This window comes from Protobothrops mucrosquamatus, unplaced genomic scaffold, assembly GCF_001527695.2.
Source record: "Protobothrops mucrosquamatus isolate PMUCROS unplaced genomic scaffold, P.Mucros_1.0 scaffold1243, whole genome shotgun sequence".
Taxonomy (NCBI): Eukaryota; Metazoa; Chordata; class Lepidosauria; order Squamata; family Viperidae; genus Protobothrops; species Protobothrops mucrosquamatus.
The window spans coordinates 39,056-57,740 of NW_015387450.1; the positions used below are offsets into that span (position 1 = coordinate 39,056).

Below are 18,685 nucleotides of genomic sequence, written 5' to 3' on the forward strand. Positions count from 1 at the left end.
GGACTGTTGTAGGTCAAGGACTGCCTGTATTCTGACCAAGGAATGGAACCTAGATATAGCATTTAATAAGATGGACAAACTTAGTGGCTAAAATCACCTGTATATTCTTTTAGAGGTTTAAAGGGCATAGGATAGATGTAAATGGGTAAGGGATTTGTGTCTATGTGGGTGAGTGTCAGTGTTTACTATGATAAGCTTTTCTTTAATTCCTACTTTAAATTAGTAGAAACTCAACAAATTTCAGCATGGACAGACAATGTAGTGGGAGTCAAAAATAAGAGGTTCAGAAGTTTCACATAGCCTTTCAGCCACTGTTTAGAAACTTGTAGATTTCAATATTCTAGGTTTCTACAATGTAAAATATAAATACCTTTTAACATTTTGTTAATTTGCTGTGCTTTAAATATAGTTGCAATTTTTCTGAATACAACTTCTGATTGACTTTTCCTAGGAAAGAATATCCCCATAATATTCCAAAGGTGGATAACAATTGCAATAAGTGGTCTCAGCTTCAGGAGATGAGTATGTGTTTTTTTTAATTTTAAAAAATATTAAAATGATTTAAATGTATATTACATATAAAAAGAAATAAATGGATTTTTGGCCTTCTCAATAGAAACAGTTATAAAAGAACAAAATTTTTGTTCTGCTTGTTGTTTAAAAACTACTTTTATATTGATCTTTTTTCCTTTTCCTTATTTTGTTTTATTGCTTTTTGGCAAGAACAAACCTTTTACTTAAGGAGGGGATTAATAGGGCTGTAAGTTATATTTTTAATTGATGATGTGGACATTTCAATTTATAACAATATGTTTTGAAGTGGAAAATAAATCTCGTTCCAACTATCCAGTAGTGGGAATTATATTTATGCTGCTTTGTTGGTTGCCATTCTCTTAACTACTTTACCACTGTGTTGTTACTCTTACATTTTTTTTCCTTAAAGAACTCATCATTGTCCAATTCTGATTTACTTAGTTATTTAATATATGGAAGTCAACACATTCAGTTTGTAGGCTAGGGTCTATATTGTGATTTAGAAAAAAATAGGTCTTTGTGTTGGTATATCAATTTTCATTTGAAGTTTCAGCTACGTCAGTGGTTCTCAACCTGTGGGTCGGGACCCCATTTGGGGTCGATCGACCATTTCATGGGGGTCGCCAAGCGAGGCTGTCCGCCATTTTTTTGTCCGCCATTTTTTCCCCTTTTCCAGCGGGTGCCTTACCTCCCTTGGGCTGGGCCAGCTGGTGGTCGGCCTGCTCCGTCTCTGCCGCTTGCCAGCTACGCCTCGGCCGGCGCAGGGGGCGGAACCACGCATGCGCGGCGCTCCCAGGCAGGGAAAGTCCTCGACTTACGACCGGCTGGGTAGTCCTCGACTTACGACCGGTTTAGTCCTCGACTTACGACCAGTTTAATCCTCGACTTACGACCGGTTTAGTCCTCGACGTACAACCGGTCGGGGTCGCGGCATTAAAAAGGTTGAGAACCACTGAGCTACGTGCTGCTTAGAGCGAGAAGCAGTTGTTTTGAATGAATAGCTTTGCAGCCTTTTTTCCCCTTGAATTATCATAGGTGCCTGGACAGAAGCAATCAATAACTATTTTTTCTTCATCCTGATGAAAAGCAAAAGAGTAAATTAGAGTTGCTGTTCTTCAAGTGAAGATATTTGGTGGTAATTAGTAATGATCTCCCTCTTTTTTTTATTTTTTTTAGAAAGAGTGATGGAGAACAGAGATGAGTCTGGTTCAGAGTCAGAGTCAGGAATTACAAGGAGGGTACAACAGAAACGGCAATGCAGTTTATATCAGGCTGATTTGCTTCCATCTCCTGCCACCAAAACTAATGCAACCCACATAGAGGTGGGTTATATATTTACTTTTCCTTATTTTCTGTTAAATTCAGGAAATGCCATTATTAAAAGGGTAAAACCACAGTTTAAAACTTTGATTATAAAGTCTTTTATAATTGTCACAATTTGGCTGCATATTCTTTTTCTAATACTGTTGTTGTAACAGTTTGCCTTTATAAATCTAAAATTAGTTTCTTTTACACAGACTCCATTAGAAAATAAACTAGATATTTCAGTATTAATCTTCAAGTTGTAAAGTAGTGGACTTGCTGAATTATTACTCTTTCACTGCATAAACAGGTGGTAAATATTTTAAAACGTTGTTTTTCAACAAATCTGTGATTAAATATTTGAAAGTGTTAAAATATAAGAGTAATGGCTTGGAAAAAGAATGACGGTGAAAAACCTGAGAAAAAGCAAAAGTACCGCTGAATTAGCTGGTAATTTAAATTAGATAGTAACTTATGACAGGAGCTTAATTCTATTTTTTTTAAAAGAAAGTTAGATCTGTGAATCTATACAAGTTGTATTCCACACCTGTTACATTTATTCATAATAGGATTTTAAAATATGCGCAAAAATATCTTTTTAACCCTAGGGCTTGGATAGTTGCTCCAGAATTTGCCCATGCATTGGAAAAACAAATGAAAGTGAAACTGAATGCCAGCTTCCTGGGGGTTTTGGTAGAGGCTTGCAAAGACAGTCCACGCAAAGCATGCCTTTACATGATAACTTGACACGAGAATCAATACGTGACAGTTCAACAGAGCAACATTCTTTAAGCACGGGATTAAATGCAAAAAAGTTTTATGGATCATCTCCTGGAACCATTTGTGCAGAACTCATGGTGAGGCGCAACATAGGTCCTGCTATGTTACGACCAAATGGAAAAGTGGGTTCTAAAATGGCTGGACATTTACGGCAGAAGACTACAACAGCATCTGAACTAAATGATCCAAGTATGTCTTTTTTTAAAAAAAAATAAAAAATTAAAGCTAGGTAAAAATTAAAATTATAACTTTCACCATTTTGAAGAGGAAATATATCACTGGAGTTACTTAATGGTCTTGGAGCATGTTCTGAAGGTCTCTGATGTAGCAGTGTTCTATGTGTATATAGAACTAGGGAGTTCTCTTTAGTGTCTTTCATAGAGACCTAAGTTCTAAAATAGGAAAAGCAGGTTAAAGTTATGATGTTTGCTTTAACAGATACTAGAGCAAAACAGAATATTAATGTATTCTTTTAAAGTTATATAGAATACAAATTGCATTTGTATCTTAGATGCCTGCATATGAATAGTATGTCCTGTCTGTTGACAGCTCTGCTGGTTAGGTGCCAGTGCGGGTTAGGTGCTGTGACATATAGAATTTTATCTTGTTCTATCTAAATAGACACTTCTTCCATATCTTCAGCTTCTTATTTAGAATTGGATAGTAAATTTTAGTTGTTGTGATCATTTTAAAGGTTCATATTTTAGTTATCATAAAATATAAACTTCAGAAAAATGCTTTTGTTTTCAGTTGTTCTATCCAGTGATGATGAAGAAGATCAGATTGGTGTCACTAATAGAATGGAGAGCATATCGCCACGCCCAGCAGATTCAGCCTGTTCTTCTCCTGCACCTTCCACAGGAAAAGTGGAAGCAGCCCTGAAGGAAAATACTTGTGAACTAGAACAGAGGCTAACTGGCATTACAGCAGAAACGGAAGCTACAGTAGCATTACCAAGAAAAGCAAGAATGAAAGACCAGGTAGCTCCTACGTATGCAGGGTGAAATGATTATGTATGCTTATCAGTGATTTCTCTGTGTAAGTGGAAACTTAGGATAATGACTGCATAGGTATACATGGAGTTATCTAATGGGAAAATAGTCCTATCTATCAGTGGTTCTGAATATAGTAGGAAAGTGCTTGCTTCTTTATGAATGGAATTCAGAGAGTCAGGTGTACATTTATCCTTCTAATGTATAACTAATTACCTTTCAATAGGATTACTGCATAGCTATCTTTTTTTGATATCTATTAGATATTTATCTGATATGCATGTTGGCTCTCTAGAACACAAAGTGAAGAATTGCAGTTAATAACTACTAGGCTTTGTGAAAAATATCAGGTTTCCCAAACAATATGGCAAACTATTTTTGAAAGATGTAAAAAACACTATTAAATGCAGTACTAAAGATCAAGTGTAGGCACCAGCGTAAACGCAAAGAAATGAAATCTCACTGGATATGAATGAGTCTGTTGATGTAATTAAAGCTGTTAGCTGGATTGGGACATTAGTTAAAAGTTGCCTCAGTAGTATGGGAGCCACTTTTCTGTACTACTTTCCATGTTAAATTTGATTGTCCAAATCACAGGAACTGTGTAAGAAGAATGAAATCAAAGGTCAACAACCACATCAGTTTCAAAGATGGAGCACTTAAATTGACCAAAGAGGATATTATCTCCATGTGGGCCATCACTTCCATGTTGCTTCTATTCCTGTAGAATCAGAAACATGGAAAACAGCCCAAGAGAGTTGTTGTAACAGTTTTGCTAATAAGTATAAATCAGTTTCAGGAGATAAACTGATTCTACAAGGAAAAGCATCCTTAAATTAAAATACATTGAAAATTGTCCCAATTAATAGCACTTCACTGTAAGGATTTCATGGTGGGGATTTTTGTTTTTTAGTTTGAGCATCACTGCAAGAATTGGATAAACAAAGACAAAAATGCACCATGAACAAGCTCCTTAAATGCTGTCAAGGGGGACAACTTTCACGGTATGTTAATCTAAAGACTTAATAGTCATGGCAGCAACCTTCTGTAGGGGGAATTCTAAGTTATGAACTTGTTTAAAAAATGCAAATATGCTTTACAGCAATCCACTAGATAAAATGTATTGAAATAATGTAATATTTATACAGACCACATAGTATTAGACACAAATGCCACAATACCTCATATGTATGAATAATTTAGTTGCCTACACTGTAGAGTTGATACAAAATGAGATGAAAATAGAATCTGGTAATTTCAAATACATTGTTATTGTCCAGTGTCTTGAACTTGGCTTTTTTTTAAAAAAAAAAAACTGTACAGGGAGGAGGGAAGGGAGGTATATGATTCAACTAAAATAAAATCAGTGGGACTGTTTCAGCATCATTATTATTTTTAACTTTTTGTTCGGTGCTTCTAAAATATAGTGTACTGCTTCTAATGTTGCACTTTTAGAACTGTTTTGGCACTGTTTATGTTTTGATAGATGAACATGTGCAGAATAATTTTTATGACAGTGTTTCTTATTCTTTTTGCTCTGATGTATCTTGTACATAAGATCTGCATGTGCCACTTTTTATGAAACTCTGAACCTGTGTCGATTCAGATGGAATGTACAGTTCTTCATTTTGAACACAGAGTCTTTTGTGAATGATGGTTTATACATAATAGTGATTCCAGACTATTTTACTTAGGGTGATACAATGGGGATATAGCATCTTTCCCTTAGGAAAAGAAGGCACAAGAGTCCAGAATGGAACTGTACCCAAAACAAAGAATGCCTTAAGGGCACCGTACATTCTTGTTATGTTGACTCATCAGTGCACCCAAGTACTTATAGCATTCATGTGAGAATATTGTGAGAGTTTGGCTTCTTTTTATGCTTTACAATCTTAAAAAGATTTTCTAAAGCCTCATGAGATTTGGATCGTTGTTTTATTTTAAAAAACCTATTCGGTTTAAATTAATAGGTGTGAGTAAGTTGTAATACTCAAGTATTAACTACCAGAGCATTGAGAAGAGTTGATGTCCACAGATATCATGTTGACAAACCTAGTTTTAAAATCCTGACACATGCTGGCTGGGAGTTGAATCTTAAATCTTAAAGCTGCCAAGGTTGAGAAATGACATCCTAGCAAACATAACCTAGAATGAAGTTACTGAACAATTGCATCTCTAATTATAGGCCTGTTATATCATTCTAGTCATTAAGAGAAATTATATTGGTGACATCGCCTTCTGGAGATGTCACATGGTGATGGTCCAGGAAAGGGATTTTCAGTCTTTTATCTCCTGGAACAATCTTCTCTCTACCCAAATGAAGGCGTATTGGTATTATGTTTTGACATCTGTTGAAGGATACATCTATTTGCTTAGGGCTCTTTGTAATAAAGGAGGTTGCATGAACATCAAAAGCACGTTGCCGAAAAAGGTTCCTATGACTTTATCGCTTAATTCAAATACCTTTCTTATGATTTTAGACTTATCCTGCTTTGTCTTGCAATTATTACTGATGTAGACAATATCTTTAAATAAATTATGCTTGTGATATGGGAGCAGTTAATTCAAATTCAGAAGAGTTACGTATAGATCCGTTCATAGTTTGTAGATATAATGTGGCGTTGACATACATTTAATATTTACATTGTTGCCACAAATGAAAGTTTAAAAAAAAAGTTTCACTTGCAAATATTTCGGCTGGTTTTCAGTAATTCTGAAGGATAGCTCAAATGTTTTAAATGCAAGTTATAATTAGCAATTTCTTTTCATAAATTAAGGTGGTGATGTTAATTATTTTACAGTTTGGCAACATTGTATCCAATGCTCCTGTAAAGCGTCGAAAGGTTTTCCCTCAAGATACTGTGACCAATGTCATAATACCTTCAAAATATCAGCACTCTTACGAAAGTGTCATATTAAACTGTCGGAGTATAAGAATAGGAACTCTGCGAAGAATGGTGGTGGATCCTGTAGTTGTAAGTAAAGTAATAGATTTGGAGTTTGTCAATTCTGTTTTATAACAGTGGAGAATCTAAAGATATAGTTAAAAATCAGTTGAAATTAGCATGAAGCTTTGAGAATGTTAAGGCAGATGTGATAGAATTATACTTTTTAGAGTTAAGCACAGAATAGAAAATGTTTCTATTTGTTTTGCGCACAGAGCAAACAGGTTATCTCTCATACGTTCTGTCACTATCCTGGGCCAGTCAGTTTTCAAACAGAATAGGAGCCATTATTGTTTCCCTATTCTGTGTTCTGCTCTGACAGTCCAGAACCTGGAGCAGATCCAAAAATTCTAGATGTAGCAAATATCAGGTTTTGGGACCTGCAAAGATCCAGGGAGAAGATTACGTGATGAAAAAGGAATAAAAGAAAAACTCTGCCGTGATTTTTGGAACAGAAGAATCTAATGTTGCCAGTTGCCAAGTATCTGAATTCTGATTATGTGACTATGGGGATGCTGTAAAGGTCATAAGTTTGAAAAATGGTCAAGTCACTTTTTTCAGTGCTGCTGTAACTTTGAACGGTCACTAAATGACTAGTTGTAAGTCGAGGACTACCTATATAGCTAACTGTGTTCTTGAGACTTAGGAGTTAAAGATGTTAATATATTATTAAATTGTTCCAAAAATATGAAATCCTTCAGTCTGTGAAGACGTTTGGATATATTGAATTTGGACTGTTACCCCCCCAAAAAGTGATTATGTACTCATGGAAGAATGCTTATGTCCTAGATTGTGAAAAAAAAATATTAACAAAATTTGGCAAGTCTCAACCTTTGCACTAAAGCAGATGTAAGCTAGAATAATTCTGTATGATCTAGGTTTAATTCATTGTTCACCAAATTATAACGTTGAATACATTCAGGGGGGAGGAGAGAGACAGAGACAGAATATTAAGGGGGAGAGAAAGAATTAAACAATTTAGGATTCTGTCTTTCATTTATGTTTTGGGGGGTTTTTTTAGGGTTTTTTTGGTAGAGGGTCCCCCCCTCCTTTTTTTTTTACTTTCTACTTTAATATAGGAGTTTCCTTGTATGTGAATGATTTCAGACTATGGGTTGGTAATGAGAACATATGCCTGTAGTAATATAAATTTTCTTTTTCAGTTTTGTTTAGACTATATTGAGATACATTTGGAAGGTTAGTATTTTCTTTTTCTTTTTTCCTGTTATAATTTTTCTACATATTGTTGTATGTGATAAATATATTACCTGGTAATTACATATTTGTTTCTATGTGTTTATTCTGGTGAGTTAAAATATTTAATATACCAGATACTTAAAGCAAGTAGGAATGGTTTCCTTATATATAACATATTAAACGCCAAGGAAATTTCAAACATTTGAAATACTTTTTTTAGGAAAAATATTAATAGACCAATTGAAGACAATAAATGAATGACTTTCAGAGATACTAGCAATAATTTCCAGTGTTTAATGTTCAAGTACAGTACCAATATTTAGGTAGTGGTTGAGGAAATAAGCTCGATGGGTTTTATGCTTTGATTTTTTAAAAAATATTGTATTAAATAATATTAATATAAATTTGTTCAATAAATAAAGTAATTCCTGTTTCTTATATTTTAAGAAATATGGATATCGATATGCAAAAGAATAATTCAGATGCCACAAAATTACTGTTTTGAAGCCCATACAATCATAATCACGTTCATACTATAAAAATACCGTATTTTCCGGCGTATAAGATGACTGGGCGTATAAGACGACCCCCAACCTTTCCAGTTAAAATATAGAGTTTGAGCGAGAGAGGGGGGGGGAGAGAAAACTTGATGAGTAATATGCCAAACCACATGTGTAAAGGAATAAAATAGAATACTCATATTTTCCGGCGTATAAGACGATCCCCGACTTTTGAGAAGATTTTCAGGGTTTATAAAGTCATCTTATACGCCGGAAAATACGGTATATATTGAAACTAATGCTGTCTCCTTCACTAGTTAGTGCAAACTAACCCTATGTTTTTCATTACAAATGAGATATATGCTTCTGCTTTTTGGTGAAAATAGAATCTCGGAGCTATAGAAGCCATATTATGTAGCCTCATTTTAGGCAGAGGAGTTGGTTCACAGAGATATGAGAAAGGAAGAAACATTATAGGGAGAAAAATTAGCCATTTGCCGTTATGAATTCTATCTCCTAGCCAATCCCTCCCACCCACCCCCAAAAATTGGCCCTCTACATCCTTCAAAAGCTTTTATTATGAGATATGAAATGGGAGACTCAGCTGATTCTCTTTCTGTGTTCACAATTTTCTATCCAAGCCTATTTGTTTCCTGCCAAACATACTGCCTAGTATTACATTAGTAGACTGCTGCTTGCATATTTGGATTTTCTTTCTGAGTTCTACAGACTATCACTTTGAAAAAATGTTTGCCCATTTCCCATTCTGCTGATAGAATAGGTTTTAATTTGATACCTTCCAAAGTTTAGTCTCTAGTTGTAAAAGCTTTGAAGTTAATTTCAGGGAATAATGGACATTGTTCCTTATAATATTAGATGGACCAGAAAATTTAAATAATAAATATTTTTGTATTTTTCTAATCTGATTTGGTGTTTTTTCTTACAACCTTTGAAATAACAATATTCCTTCTGTGTTGACCTTATTCTTTTTTGTTTTATTTTATTTAAAAAGTTGTCAGGCAAAAACTCAAATGCGTTTGACTAGGAAATACTTGATCAGTAGCACATTTAGTGGGTATAAATATAGACGTTTCTTTGGATACTATTGGTTTGTTCTGATAACGGTTTGCTATTATTTTGAATGAGTATTAATGAAATTTTGATTGAATATTTTTTATTTTTTTAGAGTCAGAAAACGATACTAGAGATATTAATTTAAAAACGTCGGACCTTACAAAGTGTGAGTGGTGTGGTGTACGGAAATTGCCAGTGGTTTTCTTGCAAACTGTACCTGCTGCCTGCCAAAGTTTAAGATCACAACTAAAGATGAATAGGGAAAAAGATAATGTCTGGTATGATTGTAAAGGAGCAAGTAAGTAGATGTTGTTGTGATATTCCTTTTTAGAATTTTATGAGCAGACTAGAATATGGGAAACTAGATTAACTTTCATGCTGTTTACTGAAAAGATATAAATAATGTTAGGGTTTATTGTCTCTTTGTGATTCATAAATGTGGGTTGTGTATTTTTGCATATCCCTTTTGGAATTTCCTCAAGCCTATAAAATTCTTTGCAATAATTCTTATATCCACATGTGCTTTGTGGATAATGCCATATTAGGCATTATCATGCTGAATAATCTTAGTTTTTACTATCATGGCAATAGCACTTTTGGCATCTGAGCTTTTAGATTTCTAGAATATTTCTCCTTTTTCTAATGCCAATAATAATTCATTTCTTTAGGTTAATAATCACAGGTTTAGCTGTGTTAAAACATATATACTATTTTTACATTCTTAGTAGTGATTTTTACTTTTGAATAATAAAATAATCTGATCCCCAATCTATAGGCCGTCGCCTATTTGCAATCAGGCCATGTGAATGGTGTGCCAGCATGCTCACGCTCACAGCCCCACTTGTGTGAGTGGCGAACACCAGCACTCTCAGTCCCACTCGTGCCAGCGTCTGGCGCTTGCAGCCTCACTTGTGTGAGTGGCAACCACCAGCGCTCACAGCCCCTCTCACGCAAGAGGTGGGCGCCGGCGCTCTCAACCCCACTTGCTTGAGCGGTGGACAAGTGCACATGCGCATGCCTGCCCCTTATGCAAAATCATCCCCTCTTCCCCCTCCCCCCTTTGCCAGTCCAGCAACCCAAAAAGGTTGGGGAACGCTGAGGTAATCTATTTTAGCAAGAGCATAGTAAAGACAAACTGTTCTATTAAAAAAAGCATTTATAAATTCAGCATTCTGAAACTTACAGAAGTTAAGTGCATTTTCAGTGGAACAACATTAGATTAAGAACTATTTTCTTTAAGAAACAATTCTCTTAGATTATTTTGCTCCCGGAGTAACTCTGTTCAGAGATATTTGAATGCAGTACAAATGTGTTTGTGGACATGTTGTATTAACCCCAGCCTTCTCTTTTGCTAAAATAAACTAGATGATCAGTGAATATTATATTCAAAAGATATAGACATATATATCAGTGAATTATTCCAATATATAGGCTCTTCATGTGGAGATTCTTTAATGTACTGATGAAATCTCTTGCTTGTAATTGTCGATTTCTACAGAATAAACAACATATAAACTTAAAAGAGAATTTTGATTGCAGTTTATGTTACAATTTTAAATTTATAATAAATGCATGGGCTTTTAACATTACATTTTCTTTTCTTTTTTTATAGATCCAGAAGAACAATACATCATTTTGATTTTTGAGACAGGTCTTGATCCTCACGCAAATGCAATATTTGAAAAAATAATAACTGAAATTGGTATCAGGAACAACATTTCTGACTTTTTTGTGAAAATTACTTTTGAAGAAGCAAATAGTAGGCTTGTGGCCTTTACAAAATCTTTTGAAGATACTTCTAGAGGAAGCAGTGGTCCTAAAGAAAGCAAAACAAAACATGTACTACTTTTAAAAAATTATTATTTCTATAATTATATACATAATGTCTAAAATATTTCATTAAAGAAAACATCAAACCTATTTTTTAGATTATGTGTAGACTGAAAAAATGTAAAATGTTTTATTGCAAAGGCTTAAGGTTTTTATTGTAAAGATTTTAAAAGCTAGAAAAGTCTGAAAGAGCCAGTCTATCACAGGAGAGAAGTATTCACATCACAGTTCATTGTTGGTTTCTTTCTCCTCTTATTTCTTTTGTTGGTACCTCTAATATGCTAGTAATAGAAGGTTGTTCTTCCTGCCTGGTTTCTGTTTGGGTCTGTGGGCTTCTGTGTTTTAGATTGCTGAAGATTTTTTTTTTATCTACAGATAGGGATGCTACTGTTATTTTTTTTGTATTGTTTGCACAGGTGGGTTAGATTTTTTTAATCCCACCTTTATTATGTTTATAAATAACTCCAAGTGACAAACATACATAATTTCTTCCTCCTGTTTTGCTCACAACGTCAGTCCTAGGTGGTGGGTTGGGCTGGAAGAGAGTGACTGGCCCAGGGTCATCCAGCCGGTTTTCATGCTTAAGGCAGGAATAGAACTCAGTGTCCTGGTTTCTAGGCCAACACCATAACCAGATGTGATGCATTTTTTTCCCCTATGTGTGTTCTTGTGTAGGAGTGAAATGTTTTGTTCATTCAGGTTATGAGGGTGCTCATCTTTTTGTTTTAATATTTTATCTGTATTTTTATTTCCTAGTGGGGTTTTTTTGGTAGTTATTTGGGGGGGCTATCGTGTTTATCCACCTGTCCTAATATGATAAGTGTGTTTGTAGAATTTGAGGGCAGTGGTATTGTGTATTTTATTTGTGTGTCTATGTATGTGTATTCGTGCATATACAAACACACACATTTTCCATTTTCAAGATAATTTTTCTTGTGTTTTATGCTACGTTTCTGAAGCCCATTTGGCATTTGAAAATAGATCTCCATCTCCGCTTTATACTCGGGAGGAACTGCTAGGAAGGAGATTGGGAGGGAACAGAAGACAAGAACACAGTGAAACTTGAGGAATGGTTCTGTTGATGGTTGGTGTTGTGACTTGGTGGCAGGTTTGCTGTGTCACATAAACCAAGAGTAGGTCAGGATTTAGGGTTCAGACGTAATTATTGCAATTCGCACATTTCACTAAACCTCTATGGAGAAAGGCTCAGCCCTTTCCCATATGAGAAACAGTGTTAAGGACAGAGGAGGCATCCATTACAAATCGTAATTACATTAAAAGTGATGCATGTGGTGACAGCATCCTCACGTGCTGCAATTACACACTTGCTTCACAATGTGTCATTTTATAACTTCCATATGAGATCCCATATTAAGTGGATATCACTAGGCTGCCAAATTTTTCAACTGCCCCCCCCTTAAGTTTTCTGAGCACATAATATAGAGAACTGTGTTTTAAACAAATTAGGATTGTCAGCCAGATCTGGAGTGTGAGTGAAATGGGTAAGGGAGTGAGGAACACATGCTTTATAAACAACAGTACATGAAGCTGAAAATGGAGCTGAGAATAGGCCTGAAGTGATATCCAAATGATCCAGTGTTGTTATATTTTATTTTATTGTATTTCAATAATTGCTTAAGAAAAAGAAAAGACGTGTAATGTTGTTTCTTTGTCAGCAAGGATTTAAATATATTACGACATTTGTTTGTTAATTTTCTTAAGGTTGTCTCTGATTCTAAAATGCAGCTACAAAATGCAACACAATTCCAGTTCTTCGAGGATGATGAAAGTGGAGAGCCACATACTGTCTTCATTGGTCCTATAGAAAAGTAAGAGCTAGTTCTACTTTTTGTAATTTCTGAACATTACATGACTCCAGCTTACTCGATATTTGTTTTTTTTGCAGGTTGATAGTTTATCCGCCTCCTCCAGCAAAAGGGGGTATTTCTGTGACCAATGAAGATCTTCATTGTTTAAATGAAGGAGAATTTTTAAATGACGTAATAATTGATTTTTATTTAAAGTAAGTTGTGCAGTGTCCATTTCACGTAGATAAAGATAGTTGAGAAACTCCTTAAAATTAAAATCCAAAATTCACAGCTAAGTAAAACCTTTGTTAGAACTAATCAAAATAACACAGAAGAGGGTTTAAGGCTTTGAGTTCTCCAGAGCTCTCTATCTGGCACAATATTAAATGAATAAATAAGTAGGGGAGAGCAAGGGTATTTAAAAAAATGAGATATGGTGATCCAGCCATGAAGTCAGAAGCCTCTCGTTAGCCCTAAGATGAGGTTTTGACTTTTTTTGCATATCTTTTGGTTAGTGATTTTGTAGGTTATGTGAGTGTTTAGAAGGGTTACTTACCCATACTCTGAAAAAGCAAAATATTAGCTATCCATTTGTCTCTTACCACATCTGATATATTAAGCTTTTTCAGCGTTGTTGATGTAAAGATCAAGGATTTGCATTTGTTCCCTTAATTAAACATTATTTTAAGTGGTTTTTTTTCAAATGTATCGTGATATTATATTGCAGCTGAATAATAATCCAAAAAGCAAATCATTTCTGAGAATTATTACACTAGTATTGAAAATAAGTTCTGAAACTTCTTTCAGAGTTTCACTGCCTTTTGATGCTCCACCCCCTTCGGTAATGTCAACCCTTCAAAGGTTACGTTCTGGTTGGAACGCAGAGGCAAAATAGTTCAGATTGTTCAAATAAAAGATTTGAAATATTACTTTTTAAGACATTTAAAGCAAATTACAGTTTATGCTTTTGGTTTTAACTTTGTGCCAAATATATTGTGTATTCTCTGTTTCAAAATAAAGGTATCTGGTGCTAGAAAAGTTAAAACAAGAAGATGCAGATAGGATTCATGTGTTTAGTTCCTTTTTTTACAAACGCCTTAATCAAAGAGAGAGAAGAAACTTTCAAGAAACTTCAAAGCTCACGTAAGTCTGGCTGAGAGATATTTGTAAAATTTCAGTTAAATGAGCTGCCTAACAGAAATACAGGTAGTCCTCGATTTATGACCACAATTGAGCCCGAAATTCCTGTTGTTAAATGAAACATTTGTTAAGTGAATTTTGCCCCATTTTACGACCTTTCTTGCCACAGTTATTAAGTGAATCATTGCAGTTGTTAAGTTAGTAACACAGTTATTAACTGAATCTGGCTTCCCCATTGCCTTTGCTTGTCGGGAAGTTGTAAAAAGTGATTGCATGACCCCAGGGTTGCTAAAATGGTTATAAGTGTGAAAAACAGTCGTAAGTCACTTTTTTCACTGCCTTTGTAACTTCAAACAGTCACTAAACGAACTGTTGTAAGTCGAGGACTACCTGCAGTTATTTATGTAAAGCCAATGCATACAATTTAATATGTTTTTGATTTGATGTTGGGATCCAATTTCATCTAGAGATTCTAGGTTAGAAAAATGTACTGATATGAGTTCCTGTATGGAAGAATATAGAATATAGTAATTAATAAATTGTCATTGTGGGTAGAAAAATACTTAATACTTAATTCCCTAAATATCCTCTAAAAAATTATAAACACATTTCATTGCCTGTTAATTTATTCACAGAATTCAGCAGAAACGGCATGGTCGAGTAAAAACATGGACACGACATGTTGACATTTTTGAAAAAGATTTTATTTTTGTTCCTCTTAATGAAGCGTAAGTAATGTGTAGAGCATTGGAATTTCATTTATATTGGTGGAATCCGTACATCAGATATTTCTTTTAACAATATTTATTGAGCATAATATATGAATATAACTAAAACATACTTAAGGTTAATTTATATAATTCATGTGTAAGGTAAATTATAAAACATAGTTTACAAATCACAATAATTGTGCTCAGAACCAAACATGCACATTCTGGTGTAATATGGTGTGTACGCCACTGGGACTTATGATGGAGAGGTCCTCAAAAGGCCTAGCTCAGGGGTAGGCAACCTTGGCTCTTTCATGACTCGTGGACTTCAACTCCCAGAATTCCTGAGCCAGCATGGTTAGCTCAGGGATTCTGGGAGTTGAAGTCCACGAGTCATAAAAGAGCCAAGGTTGCCTACCTCTGCCCTAGCTCTTTTGAGATTTTGCCTTTTGGTTTGCCACCCTTTGCTCTGAGAATATACAGGCTTTCCCTTCTCCTCTTTCACATACAAAAAGGGGATTCTTTAACACACACACTGATTGTTATGTCTCCCAGATAATCTCTAAAAGAAACCGTCGTGTTCATTGCCCTTGAGGAGCTTGTGAAGCAGATTTTTCTTGCTCTTTTCCACTTCATGCTTGAGAAGGGGGTAGAATTAGTTACAGTGACATGCTTCAGTATACCTGACAGCTGTTCTAAACACTTTTGTGGCAAGGAGTAAATCATATTCCTTTCTCTTAACAGAAAGAAATTAAATGAGATGCATGCTCTAATTCTATTCTCGGGGACTCATTCATGATTAGAGAACAAAATATCTCTGAATGGATGGGCCTTATTTGTTGTGCTCCCATTTTAGTTCTAAAGTTAGAGCAAGACAGATGAGCAGGTAGTTTCGCTTGATGTTATGTTGAAATATAGCAGTGATGGCGAACCTTTTAGAGATCAAGTGCCCCAAAACTGGCCCCACCCCTGTTCCGTCCCCAGTCCGCCCCCCACCCCACTTGCCCGCAGGGCCACTCACCGCCTCCAGGGCCCGCTGCAGATCGCCCAGGCAGCCCAGCAGCGCCATGGCAGCCATGCCCTCTGCCCGCACCCCACAGCATCAACTGTGCATGATGGGGCATGAGGGCAGAGTCTTGTCCACGCTGCCTGGCTGCCATGTCCTTGGCTGCGCTGCTCCGCGTGGGCCACGCTCGGGGGTGACTCTCCACCAGAGGGACTGCTGGTGAGGATGGGGTCGCTGGGGGAGGCGAGGCTGGGGCAACGGCACGTGTGCCCACAGAGAGGGCTCCGAGTGCCACCTCTGGCATGCGTGCCATAGGTTCGCCACCACTGAAATATAGCATATCAGGAAGAAGAGGTAGGGGAGCATTCTGAAAACGTATTGGATACTGTTAGGACATGTTATGAAGATACCTTTTAAATTCTTTGTTGTTGTTTTTCATTTGCAGTGCACACTGGTTCTTGGCTGTCATCTGTTTTCCAGGTTTAGAGAAACCAATATATGAGGCTAATCCATATTACCAGGAAAATGTATCTACACAGGTTAAGTCTTCCTCTTTAAATCAAGACAGAAGTGCTTCATCTCCTGTATGCCCTGAAATGGATCTATTACAGCAGTCTCCTCTAACAAGGAAGTTGTTCAGCAAGAAACATATTTCAGAATTAACTGACACAAACACAGATTCGGAGGAGACTGAACCGCTATACTGCAAAAGAAACTCTTCTGAGAAAAGTGGCTTTAAAAAATTAAATCATTTGAACAGCACTATAGAAGAATTCAGGACTATGGAACCCATATGCCCTAAACATGATCTTAAAACTTCAGAGGCAAATGGAATGCAAAATGAACATAAAATTCATATCCAAGCTAGTGGTATGTAGTCTTGCCTATTCAATTTTGTTTTAGTATCAGGAATTTTAAAAAGTACAAAAATGTTATACTTTAGTAACAGGTTGATCAACTTTGTAATTTAGAGCACAATAGGTAGATTGTAAATTAGGCACTTATGTTATGGGTTTGTATACATAATTGCATTTCATGAACAAACCACTATAATATTGAAGTGTGCTTAATTGTCAAAATAGTTTGTTTTCCTGCAGGTAGATGTATATATTTAAAATTATTTTAGGTTACATTTATAACCAATGTTCAGGTCAACCTCATCTTGGATTTTAGGTACGAAGATCCAAAGTTTTATTAAAAGCTTCTGAGATAGCATGATTGAGAGGTCTTCCACCCGAGAATACCTAGAAAACCAGCTATGAAATAGAGTAAATAATATTTAGTCCATCATTCTATATCACATGATGGCCAGCTGGATGCACTTTAAGTAAGGACTGTTGCTCCCCATTAACTAGTATTTAAGTAATAGTGCCTCTGATTTAAGAAGCAGCAAATAGTTGATCATCTGATTTTTAATGAATTGATTCAGTTCCCTTTTAAAAGCAAAGTGCCTAACAGTATTTCAGCTGCTAGCAGTAAATTCCACAAGTTTGATTATGGGCTGTATAAAAAAGTCTGTTCTTGGTTCCAAATTTCCTTGCATTTAACTTCAATGGATGATATCAGGTTCTAGTATTGCATGAGAGACAAAAGTTTCTCTCTTTCTGTGTTACCTATGTTATGCATACTTTTATATCACTGTCACCTATCTTACATCCTTTTTTATTCCAGGCTAAATAGACTCCACTGCTGCAATATTTTTTCATAATGGAGCTTTTCTAACTGCCTACATTTTTTTATTGCCTTTTTGCATCTTTTCTAATTCTGAAATATCTTAAGCCCCAAAGATTGCTCCAAACACAATCGCACAATAGATTTGAATAAGATCATTATATCAGCAGTTTTATTTTCATTTTCCTTCTAATAATTTTAAGTATTCAGTTTACCATTTTTCAGCAACCGTCCTGTCAGGTTCTGAAAGAAATAACTTTTCAGAGAACTTTTAGGCATAATTACCTTAAAGAATCCTTTAATGAGTTACATAATCCGACACAAACGAAGTAAAGCCAAAGACTGAAACACCCCCCCATCCTAGCTCTCGCGACAAGCACAACTCCCTCCCTCCTTTCACAGTCATCAATCATATGCTCCAATTAAACAGGTGTGAAACTTCTTCTCGTCTCATCTGTTATTACAAACTGCTGCTGCTTTGACCTTGGCTGTGCTATGCTAAGATAATGTAATTATTCACAGGCATTCCTCCCCCCTCATCTGGCCCGCAATGCCTGCTTTTGCTCTTGAGGCAATATGTAGACTAAATAGATATGTTTGCTTCTTCACTTATGTCAAGCAATAACATCCAATGTTAGCAGACTTGACACGTCCTTTATATGTTTTAGCCTCCACTGCCCTGATCATCTTTGTTGCTCTTCTCTGCACTCTTTCTAGAGTCTCAACATCTTTTTTACATTATGGTGACCAAAACTGGATGCAGTATTCCAAGTGTGGCCTTACCAAGGCATTATAAAATGGTATAAACACTTCACGTGATCTTAATTCTATCCCTTTGTTAATGGATAGACTAGAACTATGTTGGCTTTTTTGGCAGCTGCAGCACACTGTTGGCTCATATTTAAGTGATTGTCCACTAAGACTCCAAGATCCCTCTCACGGTTACTACTATTGAGCGAGGTACTGCCTATACTATACCCGTGCATTTGGTTTTTCTTCCTAAATGTAGAACCTTACTTTTTTCACCATTGAATTTCATTTTGTTAGATAGTGCCCAATGTTCAAGTCTGTCAAGATCTTTCTGTATCTTAAGCTTGTCTTCTGGAGTGTTGGCTATTCCTGCCGGCTTGCTGTCATCTACAAATTTGATGAGTTCCCCAACTATCCCTTTATCCAAATCATTGATGAAGATGTTG

At 35.8% G+C, this 18,685-nt stretch overlaps 1 protein-coding gene across 1 annotated transcript in view; it reads left to right on the top strand.

The window, feature by feature from the left end:
* The window catches only part of SENP6 (SUMO specific peptidase 6), a 57,150-nt gene that overhangs the window by 22,732 nt on the left and 15,733 nt on the right, over positions 1–18,685 (top strand). The window contains exons 5-17 of the mRNA XM_015821069.1: positions 452–522; positions 1,711–1,856; positions 2,445–2,805; positions 3,367–3,596; positions 6,410–6,583; positions 7,717–7,750; positions 9,437–9,622; positions 10,937–11,163; positions 12,877–12,983; positions 13,061–13,177; positions 13,983–14,105; positions 14,738–14,830; positions 16,264–16,688. Of these exons, the coding sequence (XP_015676555.1) occupies positions 519–522; positions 1,711–1,856; positions 2,445–2,805; positions 3,367–3,596; positions 6,410–6,583; positions 7,717–7,750; positions 9,437–9,622; positions 10,937–11,163; positions 12,877–12,983; positions 13,061–13,177; positions 13,983–14,105; positions 14,738–14,830; positions 16,264–16,688 (2,227 nt within the window). The 5' untranslated portion in view covers positions 452–518. The remainder of the gene's footprint in view (positions 1–451; positions 523–1,710; positions 1,857–2,444; positions 2,806–3,366; positions 3,597–6,409; positions 6,584–7,716; positions 7,751–9,436; positions 9,623–10,936; positions 11,164–12,876; positions 12,984–13,060; positions 13,178–13,982; positions 14,106–14,737; positions 14,831–16,263; positions 16,689–18,685) is intronic.